We start from the raw sequence: 18,841 nt of genomic DNA, 5'->3' as shown, positions 1-18,841 counted from the left end.
TCCATATAAACAATTGGGTTCTAGGCAAAAGTTGAGACTTCCAGATAGCCTTATGGGATTCAAAATCAGGGTTGGGACTAGAATTGTGAGGCAATTCATTTGCTAGCAGTTTGTAGACAGATTTTACAGTTAAGATGCCATTTCTGTTGTAAGGCCAAATTAAAGTATCACATCCAGAAATAGGAATCCTCATGCTGCTCATTTTTTGACAATTATCATTAGTGAAAAATGACTCAATTAAATCTATCCTCCAAGTTTTAGACTCATGATTGATAAACTCAACAACTTTATAGTTAGGGTTTGGGTAATTGACACACAATGGCTGAGAAGGATTTAGAATCTAGTTATCAGTGAAGGCCTGAACATAACTACCATCTCTAATATCCCAATAAGCATGTTGTTTTAAAATATCAAGACCATGACAAATACTAGACCACAACCTAGACATAGACCAAGGTTTCTTGTAATGGAGAGGGTGACAGTTCTTGAAATACTTGCACTTAATAATTTGGACCCACAGATCATTGGGGGAATGAATAAGCAACCAAGAAGTTTTGGTTAGAAGGGCTAGATTCATTTTTTTCAAGTTCCTAAAGCCTAACCCACCCTGTAATTAATGGGTACACATTTTTTCCCATTTTCTAAAATAATAACCCTTGTGACCATTTTTCCCCCACCAGAAGTCTCTTTGGGATTGCTCCATTTTGTTAATGATATTGTCAGGGAGGAGAAAAGAGTTCATATGATAGTTAGAAGAAGACTTTAAAGTATGCTGAACAAGTATGGATCTACCTGATTGAGCTAACTGTTTACCTTTCCATTTAGACACTCTAGAGTCATGATGAGTGTTTAAGTGGGACATACTCTCAGTACTATTTTTGGTAATAAATAGAGGTATGCCTAGGTACTTTTCATTAAGTTCCATCTTCCTAACATTCATAGCTCTGATGAGGGACACACAATGATCAGGTTGAACATTTTTACTGAAAAAACATGCAGATTTCTCAAAGTTTATCATCTGACCAGAGATACTACTAAAATATCTAATCAGTGACATAAGGTTACTTGATTCATAGTGAGTAGCTTTGGTAAAAAATAGACAGTCATCTGCAAAGAGTAAATGAGATATACTGTGAGCTTCTCTAGTAACTTTCAAACCATGAATTAAGTTGGAATGTTCAGCATGTTTGAGATATCTAGAAAATGATTCCATGTACAAGATGAACAGATAAGGAGACAATGGGTCTCCTTGTCTTAGACCTCTAGTAGGAGAGAAAGAAGTACATGGAGAACCATTCAAAAGAATGCTGATATTGGTAGTACTTATACACTGAGAAACTAATTGACACCAGTGATTTGAGAACCCGAATTTCTTAAGAACTGCAATTATAAAGGGCCATTCTACTCTATGAAAGGCCTTAGACATGTAAAGTTTAAGGCCCATGAGACCACATCTATCCTTTTTTGTTTTCATAGTATGAACTAGCTCATGAGCAATCACCACATTATTTTGAATGTTCCTACCAGGTACATAAGCAGCCTGGTATGGTGATATTATTTTGCCCAGCAAAGGTTTCATTCTATTTACAAGGATCTTAGAGATGATCTTGTAATTAGTATTGCAAAGAGAGATGGGCCTAAAATCAGCTGGGGTTATAGGCTTATTCACCTTAGGAATCAAAGAAATGAATGTATGATTCATTTCCTTTAGAAGATGTTTGGAATCTAAGAAGCTTTTGACTGTTTCCAGAACATCTTGCTCAAGCAAATTCAGATTTTGTTTATAAAATCCAGGGGAAACCCATCTGGACCAGGAGCAGTCCAAGGGGCCATTTTCTTGATAGTATTCCTAATCTCTTCAAAAGTAATGAGACTCAAAAGTTTATCATTGTCCTCATTAGTGACACATCTGTCAATGCAATTTAAAAAATCATCATCCAATGTAGGATTTGTGGTAGTAGAGATACTCTTAAAATGAGTAACAAGAAGGTCTTCAAGAGAAACTATATCATCAGACCAAAGCCCATTAAGCATTTTTAAGGAACTAATGTGATTGAAATGCCTTCTTCTATTAACATTGGTGTGATAATAAGAAGTATTTATATCATGGTTTTTAATAAAATCAACCCTAGATTTTTGAGCATAAAAGGATTCTTGAGCTTTTTGAGCCAACTCAAGATTATGTTCTACTTCCTTTATGGCATCATTGTTCTGAATAGAGTAAGGATTGTTATTCAGATGCTTGAGTTGATCAGTTAGCGAGCAAACTTTTTGATCAATGTTACCATAGTGGGAAATATTCCATTTCTTAAGCTCATATTTGACATTTCTAAGACAGTTAACCATTTTAAAAGCATGAGACCCTCTAACATTAGTTCTATAAGCATCCCTAATGACTTGTTAGCAAGTAGGGTCTTTGAACCAACATTTGAAATATCTGTAAGGTTTTTTTACCTTGATGATCACTGCAATTAGTAACCAAGAGGATGGGTAAATGGTTAGAGCCTATTGCATATATGTGAAAAAATTTAGATTGGCTATAGTGATGCAGCCAATGACCATTTACCAAGGCCCTGTCAAGTCTAGCTTTAACATTATCCGCATCGGATTGTCTATTGGACCATGTAAACTGAGCACCTATATACCCTAAATCACTCAAGTCAGACCTATCGATAACTTGTTGAATCATAGGGTATTCAGTGGTAGTTGGTCTAGTATTGGTGGATCTTTCATGGGCAAACATAGTGATATTCAGATCACCAATTAAAACCCATGAAAGATTAATGTCAGCACCAATACTATCAATATGGTTCCATTGTGCAATTTTCTCATCATGGTATGTAGAACCATAAAGAAAAGTAGCAATGAACTCTGGTTTACTAGTTACATAAGAGATTGTTGTATGAATCATCTTATCAGTAGACTGGACAATGTTTAAAGTGAAACCACTCTTCCACAAGAGAGCAATACCACCTGAGAGACCCAAGGAAGAGCATATCCAATTGTTAGGAAGATATTGTCTCATTTTTGTAGAGTCATTCTTGGTTTCACATAAGAAGATAACATCTGGATTTTGACTTCTAATTTGATTCCACAAAGTATTTCTAGTATCAGGGTTGTCGAAGCCCTGACAATTCCACGACAGGATTCTCATGATTGAGATAAAATAATGACGAAACTTAAGAAGAGTATCGTAGGCAGGCCTAATTTCTAAGTATTTAGAGCAACAACAAGACACTAAACTGTAAGCAAAGGCAAGACTGAACCAGAAATAAACAGACAAGCAACAATTAACAGAATTCAACAGATGCAGGACAAGATAATTAGAACTAAGAGTGTAATTAAGAACGGGAAAACAATTATTTTGCAAAAAACATCTAGGGGTGAAATTGTAACTAATATAAGGGAAATCACAGCAGAAATTTCTAGTGTTATTAAAAATAAAAGTAAAATTAGGGTTTTGAGAAAGAACCTGATTAGCAGACGCAACATTTCCATAGTGATTCCGAGAAGCCGCTCCATATATTCAGATTCAATGCTATCAGATGCCTTAGAGCGGTTATCATCCATTGAATTAAGTTGGTATTCCATCCTATTTTCAGCTGGGAGATCACTATAATCAATCATTTCTGCGGTTATCTCATTTACCGTTTAAGAACGGTAGATTTGAGAATTTTAATGGGACATTGATTTTGTACCAAGTTCGCCTCTTAGAGTGTTTCAAGAAATCAGCCGGACTGCCGGAGTCATTTGCCGCGCCCATAGCAAGCCCCATCACATCTAATGTGATGGTAATATTCAAGACTGCTAATGAGGATATCGTTTCGCTTGAGGTGTACCAATATGTATATAAGATAAAAAATATATTTTCCTTTGAGTTGGTACACTCCCAAGTAAAATGTTATCAGCACGCATAGACATTTTTTTTCTTTTATTTTCTTGGTTGGGGCCCTTGATTAACCGGTTCCCTTGACCAAATTAGCCAAAGTCTACATTATAATTTGTTGCCATTTACTAATTCAATCATGTAACTTTTCCGTAATTCAAAAGACTCTCCTTTGAAAAAAAAAAAAAAAACGTAAGATCTCAACATAGTAAGAAAGCTTATTTTGTTTGACAAAGTGGAAAAGATTAGAGATATATCATCATCAATTTTGTTGGAACTGATACTTCAACACACTGTGTTGCAACATTTCCTTCCTTGCACATTACAAAGCAGACCACCTTAGACAATTTGCAAAACATTAAACAAAGCATGATTAATTAAGAAGAAACGTCGAGAGCTACATATATCAACCTGCTATGTTTGGCGTATAGGGCTTAGATCTAGAATCAATGATGTTAATAATTTGTTTAAATAAGAGAATTATTTGTAATTAATGGTACGTCGTCATATTAGACCATAAACTAATCCTCATTTTAAGGCTTACCAATTTCATATTTTATTTTGTAATCCAGATATGTTATACTACTATTAATGTTACCTGCTGAAAGAGTGTTTTTCGACCGTAAGACCTCCACAAAATTGATTGATTTCCATGTGATACCTGATTCTTAATTAAAATGAAAAAACCTTGCATGTGAATTTTTTTAATTGAACTCGTTAATCCTTGGTTATGTTCGTAAAATATAAGTTGATTAGTTTCGGTGGTTTTTTGTGAATAATAAAAATGCTAACAGATGATAGCTGCTAGGTCGTAATATCAACACTTATTCCAGCTTCCTCGACAGTGGATATTTGTCACGTTTAATTTCATTTCATTCCATTACTACTGATATTTCTCGATTCATGTTTTTTTTTCGTAAAATTTTAAAACAGATCTTTTTCTTCATGAGATTTTGTCCCCTCGAAGTAGTTTATCGGATCACATTGAGTTGCGATATTTTATCTAATAAGATGCTGCATTAGTCACACATCGCTATTCTTGACTTTAATTATCATTCACATGCATCAACTCATGTAAGTTGAACTTAGTTAATGTTCTTGTCTCGCTTTCAGTTTGTATGCATGATGTACGCATATATGTTTGGGCTATTTCGCCACAGTAATATTTGTTGTTAAATAGTACGTTCTTGTCTAATCATTTGCTTAAAAGCCGTCATTTACAAGTGAACAGTGAACTATTAATCGATACCGGAAATAAGTAATGCCAGTGGTTGAAGTTATGACGCGAGGTTTTGGTTCAACCGCTGGCGACTGATGTTCAACCATGCGGCTCAAGGAGATTACGCGTCTCTCCTTTGGCTGCGAAGGAAAAACTGACAAATTTGCCCAATTACTCATCCTTTTTCATGTTTGTTCGAAACGTCGTTGAATCTAATAGGAAACAGCAATCCTATGGTTATAGGCTTATAGCCTATATAGGTCGTTCAAACTTGACCTAGAAAGAAAAAAAGTATCATTTTAACTGTACTTACAAAGAACGAATGATCTGGATCCTGCTGGACAGAAAATAGAAGGATAAGATACCAGATTGCAGATTCCCTCAAATAAGCTAAGGAGGATCCACAATTCAGTAGGTGGGTCGAGCTCATCAATCGTGCAGGACCGACCAGAACGATTTAGATCAACATCAGTCCGGCCCTAGCTGATACAATGTGTATCATGCTGCATGCGTACACTCAGTGCTTAGTCATCACTAGGACTGTTTCCTCACATGTGAAACAAACAAACAATCATCCAGCGCATAATAGGGGCCGGCTCCGCGCGGCCTCAATAAAAAAAGAAATGCAAGTTGCTCTGTCGCACAACACTTTGTGCAGGCAGGTTGAGAAGCTGACTTCCTTATACTTTTACCTTTTCCAAGTTGCATCCTTTACGGAGTGGGAATATTACGAAATGCTCCTCTTGCAAACGTAAGCCCCTTGTCATTTTCTGATAAGGAGATTAAAGTCAAAGGTCTTTGAAGGCAGCTCTTGCATACAGTATATCCTTTTCAAACAAGGGGTGAATCTAAATATATACACACTCTCGAGGGAGTTTTATAATATTCCATAAAGTTTGGCTATAAATATAGTTCCTTCAACTCATCCTCATTTCACATCAAACAACATATAGACCTAAAGCCTAAAAGGTAGAAAACAGAAATTTAGTTTTCAAGAGGATTTAGTAAGAGAGAGTGCTTTACTTTTGAGAAATTTTTTATATTCTTTTATCAAAGTTTGCTTATTTAGTTTGAGACGATGGGAGTTTTGCAAGAAGAAAGTTTAAGCAATTGTGCTTTGCCATTGTTATCTCTAAACCATGTATCATACCTTTGTAAGTCAGTTACAGAATCAGCTAAGTTTTATCAAGATGTTCTTGGTTTTGTTCTCATTAGAAGACCTTCTTCTTTCCAATTTGAAGGAGCTTGGTAAGTTATAATATCATTTGCCATCATTTTTGGTATTACAATTTACTTGGACTATAGTTTTGGTCTAATGAAATGATTGGGATTTTACAGGTTATTCAACTATGGAGTTGGGATTCACTTGTTACAATGTAATTCCATTAATGATGTCCAACAAATGCCAGCAAAAATCAACCCAAAAGATAATCACATTTCTTTCCAAGTAAGTCCTTTTCTTCATAAGTACATACTATTAATTCCAAATAGTGGGGAACATGTAACATATTAATTGCTAATAATGGGCAGCATGTATTATTTGTGTTGTATCCATGAAGTGGTCATAAAGATCGCCTATGGTCTGACAAAGATAGCTCCAAATATTAGTTATATGTTTAAACGGGAAAGACTAATTATTTACTCAATTTTCTTTGTCAAATGTTTACAGTGTACAGACGTTGAACTTGTAAAGAAGAGACTAGGAGAAATGGGGATGAAGTATGAAACCGCCCTCGTTGAAGAGGGTGGGGTTTTTGTTGATCAGATCTTCTTCCATGATCCAGATGGTTATATGATTGAAATTTGCAATTGTGAAAACATCCCAATTCTTCCACTATCTGCAAGTGCATGTCCTGTTAAGAAGCCCCAAATCCAATCTTATGTAAATGACAAGAAGAGTAATCCGCAACGATCTATGGCCACCACAAAAGCCCTCAATGCTGCAGAGATGGAAACGCGGATGGTGGAAAGCTTGTTTGCCAACATGATCGATATTGCCTTGTAGAGATTCCAACTTCATCCCAAAATTTATATTGTTTGTAAAAAAGAAAAATTATTTTTGATATTGTTCAAGTTCATACATATTTCCTTTTTCGATCATTCTTTGTGATTTTACTTATGTTTATTTTATTTGGAAATTAATAAAAATAGGTGTACATTTGCAATAAATTCTATTGGTAATTGGATAAATTATAGAGGGAGGATTCATGAATAATTTTATTGGTACACTATCTACGAGATTTCCACCAATTTTTCTATTGAGCTCAAACGACAATGAGTTTGAAGATCATATTTTCATGATACGTTCTTCTTGTTAAATTCTAGATTCCAACAAAAAACGAGCACAATTCGAATACCAAACCTTACCATCTACCAATCTTAATTTCAGCCATGTATTTTTAACAGTTGATTTTCAAAATGGTAAATGATGGTGTAATACTTCTCTTATACACTTGTCGATTTTTATAAGCAAGTAAATTGAAATGAGAAAGATCGAGATACCACGAAAATCATACCAAATTCTTCTTTGGAGGGTAGAGAGATGGTGTTAGAAATTATATTCAACTATTTTTCATATTGCGGAGTGTAATCAAGAGAAAACCTTGTCAATTTCCACAATATTTGAACTTGAATTAACGAATCTTGAACAAAACTTCACCAATAGAAAAAACCTCACGAACAAGAAAGGCTGGAGTCCCGCAAAAAGGGAAGGAAAGAATTGCGCAAAAGCGAAAACCTAAGAAAATAGCTACAATCAGTAAATCTAACTAAAACACAAAAAAAAACTACAAGTCCTTGCTCAGATTTAGTCTCAAATAGACTATATCTGAGCGAGAGGTTGAAGGAGGCTAGTTTTTTTTTTTTAAACTATATTTTAGACGTTTCCGAAACTTTTTCACAAAAGATTATCCTAGGTATAGCTACTAAGACTTCTTAGCGGGGTAGAGCTAGGGCCTGCCTTAACCTGGCGTTATCCCCCTTTGCAGAAGCTCAAAATACATATGCTTTGGTACATACTCTAAGTTTCCCGCTAAAATAAGTCGAAAATGTTGGGGTTTTATTCCGTGAAGATTCTGGAACTTACCGGAACGTAACTAGGGTGTTTCTCAAGTTATGTGATTTCCTAGTTTAGTATTTCCTAATTAAGGTGTGAGTCTATTCTTAGGAATTCTAAGACTTGGGGAGCAAGGATTTGTCCACTATATAAGAGGGCTTATATTGTGAGTAGAAATCCATCCTCTTGACAAGAGTGATCGAGGGTCACAACCGTTGTGTCCTACAATGGTTGGTGATGGGAAAAAACGAATGTGAGATGAGTGACTTGTAGTGAGAACGGGTATGGGAGAAATCTAGGTTTTCTAGCGTTCGTATAGGAGAAGTTAGAATTCATGATGTTATTCGTGTTCTTGTCTAAAGTCGAAGCAACCATGGCGGTGGAGGTTTATGGAAGAAGAATAAGAACAAAGGAAGAGGTAAACTCTTCGTAATATGTCTTTTTGTTTCTAACGTTTAGCGCTAGTGGGTTATATAACTAGTTGATTATATGATGTGTGCCGATGTAATAACTTGTTATGATAATGAAGATTCTCGGGGTGGTTTTGGCCGTGGATGTAGCCTACCAAGGTGAACCACGTAATCTTTGTGTCGTGTGTGATTGTCTATTATCGTATTGACTATATATTCGTGCTAGTATTATTCGGTCAAGATAATCTAAAGATGTAAGTGTTAGAGCATAGCTCGGTCGACCTCGCATGCGTTGCTATCTCAAGCATGTTTGTCAATGTTCGTGATCAAAACTATAAGTCTTGATTTCTAGCCTACATAGCTAAGTCTCGGACTAGGGTAGAAAAGTGTAGTTGAGCTCAAGGACTTCATGGCGATTCATCATACAACGACGAAGACCTACTCAAGGAACCGTGGAACTTCATAAACAAAAAGGTATGTGGATACTTGAACTTATCTATCACTCAAAAGTCTATCTCTTCTATCTCCTACTTCTTATGAGACAAAAGTCGTATGCTATATAGACTGGATCATACACATTTGATATTTTGAGCCGAGTATATCTCGCCTATCTATATCTCGGAATCATGTGTTGGTAAAGCGTTTCGCTTTGATCAAGTTTATCTTCACCTAGTGAAAAAAGTCATGAAAAGTTTCAATTACTTTGAGAATTGCTCTGACGCGAAACGGTCTGTGAATAACGGCTATATAACGTCCTCTGAGAATGTCTCAATGATTGGAATGAGAGTTTAGATTACATAACCATGTATTCCTTAATCCGAAGTTTTCGAACTTTGTTGATTGAGAGAAACCGGAGGAATTGGCTTTGCCAAGTCCGCGAACTGACGGAAGTTCTTATACCGAGAATTTCTGCTGGGATTTTCCAAAAACTCGTTTGCGTGAGTCCGCGAACTGGAGAAAGTCTCTTTGCCGAGATTTTCTGCTGAGTTTGGAAGACTCCACCGGTTGTCTTAAGTCCGCGAACTTGTTTGTGAGCTTAAGAGGTTATGATCTAAAGATGTGCTCTGAACATGAAACTTAAATTACTAAGAAATGCTTTATGCAAACCGTGGCTATAAATTTCATGAGCCGATTCAATCGAATCGAATCATCTTTGTTTCAATTGTGTCTTGTGTAGTTACATAAGATCTCATAGCAATTGAACAACTCTTTAACTAGTTCATTTGAGTCAATTGAACTAGTTATGGTGAAGAAGAACAAGGTTAATATGAAATGCTCATATGGTTAACCTTTTGGGTTATTATGTTGAACCAACACATACGTACACGTTTGGGCATGGTTTTCACAAACCCAGTAAACGTCTACCCAAGTGTGTGTGACAAGCTAAGTTTTCGAACTAACAGTTGAGAAATATTAGCTTGAATCTAAATCAGATTTTCATCTAAAGGTGAATATGGATTTCTTTGTAACTAAGGCAAAACCCTGATTTGAAGACTATATAAAGGAGACATATAGCATTGTGCAAAACTAATCCCCACACGTCCGTGTGATACTAGTGCGCTCGCTAGAGTCGATTCTCCTTTAACCTTTGATTTTCTTCTCTAAAACCAGGTTAACGACTTAAAGACTTCATTGGGATTGTGAAGCCAGACCGATACTACTTTTATCGTAGTTGGGTCATCTGATCTTGCATCTTCTATCGTACGAGTACAATCTTTGATTGGCTTGAGATCGTGAGAGTTCTCCGATAGGCAAGATTAAGAAGTCACAAACATCTTGGTCTCACTGTCTGTGATTCCTCGACAAACCGCATGTGTAGTCAGGAAAGATTATAGAGAGGTGATTGATTAATCTAGGATTTTCTTCGAAAATATAAGACTGGATAATCAATTGGTTCATGTTCACCTTGATTTCATATATTAAGACGGAACAAAACCTAGGGTTTATCTGTGGGAGACAGATTTATCCTTTGATATACTTTTCTGTATGAGACAGATTTGTTTACTACCAAGTCCGCGATTTTGGGTTGCAGCAACTCTTGGTTGTGGGTGAGATCAGCTAAGGGAATCAAGTGCGCAGTATCCTGCTGGGATCAGAGGCGTAGGAGTACAACTGTACCTTGGATCGGTGGGAGACTGATTGGGGTTCAACTATAGTCCAGTCTGAAGTTAGCTTGGAGTAGGCTAGTGTCTGTAGCGGCTTAATACAGTGTGTATTCAATCTGAACTAGGTCCCGGGGTTTTCCTGCATTTGCTGTTTCCTCGTTAACAAAACTTCTGGTGCCTGTGTTATTTCTTTTCCGCATTATATTTTATATAATTGAAATAATACAGGTTGTGCGTTCGTGATCATCAATTGGAAATCCAACCTTGACTGTTGATTGATATTGATTGATCCTTCGATATTGGTCTTTGGTACCAACCAAGTTATTCCTTGTATTTGATAAAGAATCGCTATTGATTTTAGCTTGAGTAAAAATCAAATCAAGAGAGAGATATTAACTCCTTGAGATACTTTTATCTAGATTGAGTATGACTGTCTAGTTGATTCTCTAGCAAAGTATTTCGGAGTTAGTCCATATAGATTGCTAAGCGAAATATTAGGTAGTGTTGTTAGACCCCCGCCTTTTTAATTGGTATCAGAGCAGGCAAACATGGTAAACCTACTAAGTTTGTGTTTGTTCGTTCCATATAAATTTCCCTATGGGAAATTTCTTTGGAAAACTTGCTTCTGACATCTGTAACACACGCCAGAATTCCTTAAAGATTGTTCAGAGATTGTTATGATCAAAACCTCTGGGTTCTCATGATAATCTTACTTCATATAAAAGGGGAGATTTAGATGATAAGAAGCAATCTGAAGGAAAAAATAAAAAGAAGGAAAAATTGGGAAAACGTTCAATACGCTCAAGGATATGGAACCTCACTAGATTAACTCTTGATCTCTATGAGGAATACTATCATGATGGATCAATTGATAAAGATTTGTTTAAAGCGTTCGAAGGCGTTTTTAAATTCTTAGAAAAACTTAATTCCGTTAAGTCTAAGAATCTTTCCGGAAAGGGTGTTGGTCGTGTTAAAACTGTTAATACTGAACAACCCAGAAATCGGAAATATCCTTCTTATAGCCCGAACCAACGAAGGATAGAAAGCTCCAGCTGTCCTGACTATCATCATTTTTTTGATTATACTACAGGGACTGTTCACACTTATCAACCAGACGTGTCGCATGAGAACTCCTCTGCGCGTTATGCCTCTTGGTAACAAGACTAGCTTTTCCCGTTTGTACATATATTGAAGTGGGGCAAGAAATGGCTTGAGTTGTGTACAGTTATGTTGTTGATTGATTAACTTTCTACTGCTTCTGCTATCTTCCACACTTATGTTGGTTGTTTACCTCTAATATGGAAAGGGCTAAGATTTTTCCTTAAGTCTTGTGAGTTACGGTTCGTGTACAACCCAAGCCCATGAATGAGGAATTTATATATGTTGGTGGTCCGCGTACCTCCTCCTTTCTCATCTTCCATCCGCGTACGTGTACTAGGGTTTGTGCTTCTCCACCATTAAAGCTTTTTTGAATAAATCAGAAGTAAGGGTGTTTGAGGTTTTCTTCAAGTAAGTAATTTCCTCTTGTATATCTCCTTATGATGATTCCTAAAAGCATGAAAAGAAGTTCTAAAAGCTCAAAATCCTCTAGCTTGAATCCTCCTTGTGATCAAAATTCTCTTAGAATTAGGTTTTTGAATGATTCTTGTGCTAGAAAAAAATTTGGAAACCTTTAGTGGACATGAAGAGGATTTAGCTTGCTTCAAAAAGTTCAATCTTGGGAATATCTTTAATGGCCTTGGTGAAGGTTTTGATTCTCTAACAAGGATTTTCTATGCCAACATTCATGATGTTGATTTTAAGAAGATGGAATTCTAATCCATGATAAGTAGAGAGAGGTTTCTTGTTAATAGAGAGCTTATTTCAAGGGTCACCGAAATACCGTTGGGAAACGTACGGTTACCTAGACCAAGTGATGAACGTCCATCATATGATGATATCTCCATTGGACTTTGTGGAAAGAAGGTTGTTTGGAGTCAAGGAAAGTTTCCTACTAATGATATTAGTATTGCTTTAATGTCGTTTGGAAAACTCGGTATCTCTAACATTTGTCCCTCCACAATTGAGAATTCTTGGTGGAGTTATGAGTTTGCAGAATTGGTCTTCTTCCTTGCATCCGACAATACAAATATTGATATTTGTGGTTTTATCATCTCTCAAATAATGACGATGACTTCTCACATCAAGATGTTAGGCTATCCTTGTTTGATTAGCCAAATTTTCCGTGATCGTGGACTTGACTTTATTGGAAATTCTCTTGGGGTTCCCAAACTTGTTCGTCCATGTACCTTTCGGCGTATAAGGGAAAATGTTCGCAAGCGACAAAGAGTCACTCCTCTTGATGTTGAAGACCCTACCATCTTGAGGCTTATTCAAAAAGTTTACAAGGGTGTATGCAAGGTGAATGCAAGAGTAAAGTGCTTAAAAGATCAAGTGTCGTTAATTGGAACCAAGTGTCCCGAGCTCAAGGAAGAATTGGATTCAATTCAAGATACTTGGAAATTGTTCGATGAAGAAGGTGATGACTAATGCATCTTCTTATATGCCTAGTATGTCTTCTTTTTGGATTAGTTGGAAGAATAACTAGTGCTTTTAATAGCGATGATTGTGACTACACATAGCTATTTTTGTTTTCATCTTCTTATATTATTTTTTTAGGTTTATTGGTTTTTAAATTCTAAAAATATTTGGAGGATGATATTATTGCAATATTAATCTGTTTTGAAGTATTGCAATGTTTTTATGGGATATGTATTGTTTACGTCCGTGAACTTAAAGGTCCCACGTTGTGTGAAAAGTAAAGTCGTTCATAAATTGATATTCGTATTGGTGAAAGGACGAATAGACTTTTGACAATTACAAAAGTTATGCCTATGCAGTCATGTATTTGATGGAAAATGGGATAAAATATTTTGTTTATCAAGGATAAAGTCTATTATGTCGTTATGATGGAAAGTAGAATAGATCCTTGTATGTTATCCACGGTATTGATCTTCATTGATCCATTTTGTTATGTTTTACCGTGAAGGCTCCATTGTGAGTCTTATGTTGAGCACGATACGACTAAGTCGATTTTTCTTATTGGCTTTGTTGGTTGTTCCATAAGATGCTATATGTTGAGCATTATGAACTAAATTAATAATCTTGGTTGGTTATTTAGTTATTTGCTCCGAAAGTCTTATTTTGTCGAGCAAATCCTTTGACAATTTAATTGATTACTCTTGTGATTAGTTTGGTTGTTTGTATTGAAATTAGATTAATTATAAGTTCTCTTGTAATTAGTTTAGTTGAGTTTTCATATATTCCACAAGTTCTTGTGTTGAGTATATGAACGGCTATACAAATTATGTTCTATTGGTTAATATAGTCGTATATTCCGTAAGGTTTTCCTTATGTTGAGTATGTGAACGATTAAGTTAGTCGTCTCCGTATGATTATCTTAGTCGTAGCTCCGTAAGTTTACTTATGTTGAGCACCTTCAATTAAATTGATCACTTTTGTGGTTTGATTTAGTTGCGTATTCCAATTAAATTAATCATGGGTTTTCTTGTGATTAATTTGGTTGAGTTTTCGATTTAGAAAATCATTTTTATGGTTTTTGGTGTCCAATTTAAAAATCCTTTTTTTCTTTCAAAATTAAGGTCGCTCTTGTTGTTCTTTCGGGAATGACATCAAATGGGGGAGAGTTCTTTTGAAATTTTACTTAATGGTAATATCTTGCAGGGTGTGCGGCTGTGGAATTTTCTAGGGGTTATCTTGTATCTTAAAACTCCTTGACGAATGCATTTAGCTTCGGCTTTATGATTGCATCTAAATTAAGTTGGTATGTATTTTTTCTTTTAGTCTATGAAATGTCTTTTGTGGAAATTTCATTATGATCCCGTTCTTGTACCTTTGCCAATTTTATTGACAAAAAAGGGGAGAAATATTGTAGTTCACACTACAAATACACATGGTTTTTGGATCATTGTGTAAGGGGGAGTGGTTTCCATGATCGATATGGAGTATTGACTAAGGGGGAGTGATACATATCACCATAGTGTTATTGTTAAAGTCGTGATACAATTGGACTTTGATGATACATAATAATAATATGACACTGTATAATAATGATCGAGAATCTCGATTTCTCTCATTGTTATAGCTACGGATCTTCACCAACAGTGATGCTAAACTTACAACCTTTGGGATCATTGGAGTACTTGGAAGGACGAAGATTTCAGGGAACATTGAAGATTAGACTATGGAATAGGAGCCACTAAAGTTTATCTTTTTTGTATTCCATATGTATTAATAGTTTTGTCACTAAAATTGACAAAAGGGGAGATTGTTAGAGCATAGCTCGGTCGACCTCGCATGCGTTGCTATCTCAAGCATGTTTGTCAATGTTAGTGATCAAAACTATAAGTCTTGATTTCTAGCCTACATAGCTAAGTCTCGGTCTAGGGTAGAAAAGTGTAGTTGAGCTCAAGGACTTCATGGCGATTCATCATACAACGACAAAGATATTCTCAAGGAACCGTGGAATTTCATCAACAAAAAGGTATGTGGAGACTTGAACTTATCTATCACTCAAAAGTCTATCTCTTCTATCTCCTACTTCTTATGAGACAAAAGTCGTATGCTATATAGATTGGATCATACACATTTGATATTTCGAGCCGAGTATATCTCGCCTATCTATATCTCGAAATCATATGTTGGTAAAGCGTTTCGCTTTGATCAAGTTTATCTTCACCTAGGGACGAAAGTCATGAAAAGTTTCAATTACTTTGAGAATTGCTCTGACGCGAAACGGTCTGTGAATAATGGCTATATAACGTCCTCTGAGAATGTCTCAATGATTGGAATGAGAGTTTAGATTACATAACCATGTATTCCTTAATCCGAAGTTTTCGAACTTTGTTGATTGAGAGAAACCGGAGGAATTGGCTTTGCCAAGTCCGCGAACCCAGTCCGCGAACTGACGGAAGTTCTTGTACCGATAATTTCTACTAGGATTTTCCAAAAACTCATCTGCGTGTAATTCCGCGAACTGGCGAAAGTCTCTTTGCCGAGATTTTCTGCTGAGTTTGGAAAACTCCACCTGTTGTCTTAAGTCCGCGAACTTGTTTGTGAGCTTAAGAGGTTATGATCTAAAGATGTGCTCTGAACATGAAACTTAAATTACTAAGGAATGCTTATGCAAACCGTGGCTATAAAGTTCATGAGCCGATTCAATCGAATCGAATCATCTTTGTTTCAATTGTGTCTTGTGTAGTTACATAAGATCTCATAACAATTGAACAACTCTTTAACTAGTTCATTTGAGTCAATTGAACTAGTTATGGTGAAGAAGAACAAGGTTAATATGAAATGCTCATATGGTTAACCTTTTGGGTTACTATGTTGAACCAACATACACGTACACGTTTGGGCATGGTTTTCACAAACCCAGTAAACGTCTACCCAAGTGTGTGTGACAAGCTAAGTTTTCGATCTAACGGTTGAGAAATATTGGATTGAATCTAAATCAGGTTTTCATCTGTCGGTGAATATGGATTGCTTTGTAACTAAGGAAAAACCCTGATTTGAAGACTATATAAAGGAGACATCTAGCATTGTGAAAAACTAATCCCACACGTCTGTGTGAAACTAGTGCGCTCGCTAGAGTCGATTCTCCTTTAACCTTTGGTTTTCTTCTCTAAAACCAGGTTAACGACTTAAAGACTTCATTGGGATTGTGAAGCCAGACCGATACTACTTTTATCGTAGTTGTGTGATCTGATCTTGCATCTTCTATCGTGCGAGTACAATCGTTGATTGGCTTGAGATCATAAGAGTTCTCCGATAGGCAAGATAAAGAAGTCACAAACATCTTCGTCTCACTGTTTGTGATTCCTCGACAAACCGCCTGTGTAGTCAGGAAGGATTGTAGAGAGGTGATTGATTAATCTAGGATGTTCTTCGGGAATATAAGACCGGATTATCAATTGGTTCATGTTCACCTTGATTTCATATCTTAAGACAGAACAAAACCTAGGATTTATCTGTGGGAGACAAAGAATGAGATGATATCAAGAAAGATTCGACAACTTTGCTTGATGTGACTATGATTCATGTTGAAGGTGTTTTCTTTAAGAGAGAATATCGTTCGTGGGTTCAACTGGCATCTGCAAATATCGTCAGGAGAATATTTGGAATCATGGTGGTGCTAAGTGACAATCGTTCATGCACAACATTTGAAGGTTGCAACATGTTTTGTCTACATGGAGGATGACTCAAGATTGTTTGTTCTTGGAGTTGGTTAAGTCCGTGTGGAATTGTTTGATGTCTCAGTTCAAACAATGTCAAGTGTTAAACATGTGTCGAAAAAAGAAGTATTCTACTAAGGTGGGATAATGAGTGGTCATGGCGACAAAGTAGTTTCATACAAGTCATGTAGAAACTTGTAAAAACTATATGATGAAGTTGTTTGTGGTGATGCTAGAAGATCGACAAATAGTGATTCCGGTGGTGCAAGTGCAAAGGAGGAATTTGGCTTAGGTGGTGGTTCAAGCTCAAAGTACAAGAAAATTTTGATTCATGCTAGTGATGATGTCCGCGAGGATGGCCTTGTATAAGGTGATAAACATTCATGCTTTGTTGGAGTGAATATGAAGGTTTTGTTTACATCACAAAAGGTGGTGATTGTTGGGGTTTTGTTCCGTGAAGATTCTGGAACTTACCGGAACGTAACTAGGATGTTTCCCAAGTTATGTGATTTCCTAGTTTAGTATCTCCTAATTAAGGTGTGAGTCTATTTTTAGGAGTTCTAAGACTTGGGGAGCAAGGATTTGTCCACTATATAAGAGGGCTTATATTGTGAGTAGAAATCCATCCTCTTGTTAATCCTCTTGACAAGAGTGATCGAGGGTCACAACCGTTGTGTCTTACAATGGTTGGTAATGGGGAAAAATGAATGTGAGATGAGTGACTTGTAGTGAGAACGGGTATGGGAGAAATATAGGTTTTCTAGCGTTCGTATGGGAGAAGCTAGAATTCATGTGTTCTTGTATAAAGTCGAAGCAACCATGGCGGTGGAGGTTTATGGAAGAAGAAGAACAAAGGAAGAGGTAAACTCTTCGTAATATGTCTTGTTGTTTCTAACGTTTAGCGCTAGTGGGTTAAATTACTTGTTGATTATATGATGTGTGCCGATGTAATAACTTGTTATGATAATGAAGATTCTCGGGGTGGTTTTGGCCGTGGATGTAGCCTACCAAGGTGAACCACGTAATCTTTGTGTCGTGTGTGATTGTCTATTATCGTATTGACTATATATTCATGCTAGTATTATTCGGTCATGCTAATCTAGAGATGTAAGAGACGGATTCGAGCTAAGTTATCTAAAGTAGGATGTTTCATGGAATTGACTTCTATGGAAGCATGCCGGTTCGAGATGAACGTAACCTCGGCTTCCCGACATAAAATATATAACTTATTAAGTTGAATGTAAGAAAATGGTCGAGCTCCACAAGCATGGCAAACCCTTCTATGCTGGATTTCGAGTTTCACCACTGCTTCCTAGTTTTATAACGAGCATAATGGGGAAGTTAGGGAAGTTTCTCAATTTAGAGGGAATGAAAGTCAGAAGCGGAACAAGAAATTTTTGTTGGTAATTTTTGATGTTTTGGGAAGGTTCGTGAACTTTCTGGAACCTACTAGAAATCCTTATTCTTGGTATTTTTTTCTTGTTGTCTAAGTTTAGGATTTCAATTTATATGGTGATGGATTGATATGGTTTTCTTTATGGTATTCTAGAGGGAGTTAAAATATACAATGTGGTTCTTAAGGTTTTGAGGAATTTCATCCCACATCTTGGGGTGGAGTTTTGTGAGAAAAGAGAGACCATTTTACGGCATTGATAGATATATCGTTGGTGTTGAGAGGGTGCATAGTTATGGCTTGAGGGAAAATAGTTCGTTGAAGAAGTTTTCTTTATGAAGATCTGGAAGACATCGTTTAGTAGAGATAAGATCACTTTGTTCGTTGATGGTGGAATACACATCGTTGGTGTTGGAATGGACATCGTTTTGAATAATATCATCTCGTTATATGAGATAAGTATTATCTTGTTGTTTGGTTACACATTATTCGGTAGTTTATGAAGTGTTTCGTTCATAATAATTATTTAATTAGGATTTA

The 18,841-nt window shown here is 36.3% G+C and overlaps 1 protein-coding gene across 1 annotated transcript; it reads left to right on the top strand.

Annotated features, from left to right (window-relative positions):
* The first annotated feature begins 6,059 nt into the window (after nt 1-6,059).
* On the top strand, nt 6,060-7,152 carry LOC113329830. The gene is made up of 3 exons (XM_026576656.1): nt 6,060-6,353; nt 6,444-6,552; nt 6,775-7,152. Exons 1-3 carry the CDS (start codon nt 6,184-6,186, stop codon nt 7,108-7,110), a joined length of 615 nt encoding a protein of 204 aa, XP_026432441.1. The 5' UTR covers nt 6,060-6,183; the 3' UTR covers nt 7,111-7,152.
* The last annotated feature ends 11,689 nt before the right edge of the window (nt 7,153-18,841 follow it).

The sequence above is a fragment of the Papaver somniferum genome, chromosome 1 (assembly GCF_003573695.1).
Source record: "Papaver somniferum cultivar HN1 chromosome 1, ASM357369v1, whole genome shotgun sequence".
Classification (NCBI taxonomy): Eukaryota; Viridiplantae; Streptophyta; class Magnoliopsida; order Ranunculales; family Papaveraceae; genus Papaver; species Papaver somniferum.
Note: the sequence above shows the minus strand (reverse complement) of the source record. Positions and strands in the feature narration are given on the sequence as shown.

Excerpts from the sequence above, each read along its gene's own strand:
- LOC113329830 (XM_026576656.1), top strand. The coding sequence starts at position 6,184 with ATGGGAGTTTTGCAAGAAGAAAGTTTAAGCAATTGTGCTTTGCCATTG. Across the intron at positions 6,354-6,443 it reads TTCCAATTTGAAGGAGCTTG|GTTATTCAACTATGGAGTTG; the intron begins GTAAGTTATAAT and ends GGGATTTTACAG. Across the intron at positions 6,553-6,774 it reads ATAATCACATTTCTTTCCAA|TGTACAGACGTTGAACTTGT; the intron begins GTAAGTCCTTTT and ends AAATGTTTACAG.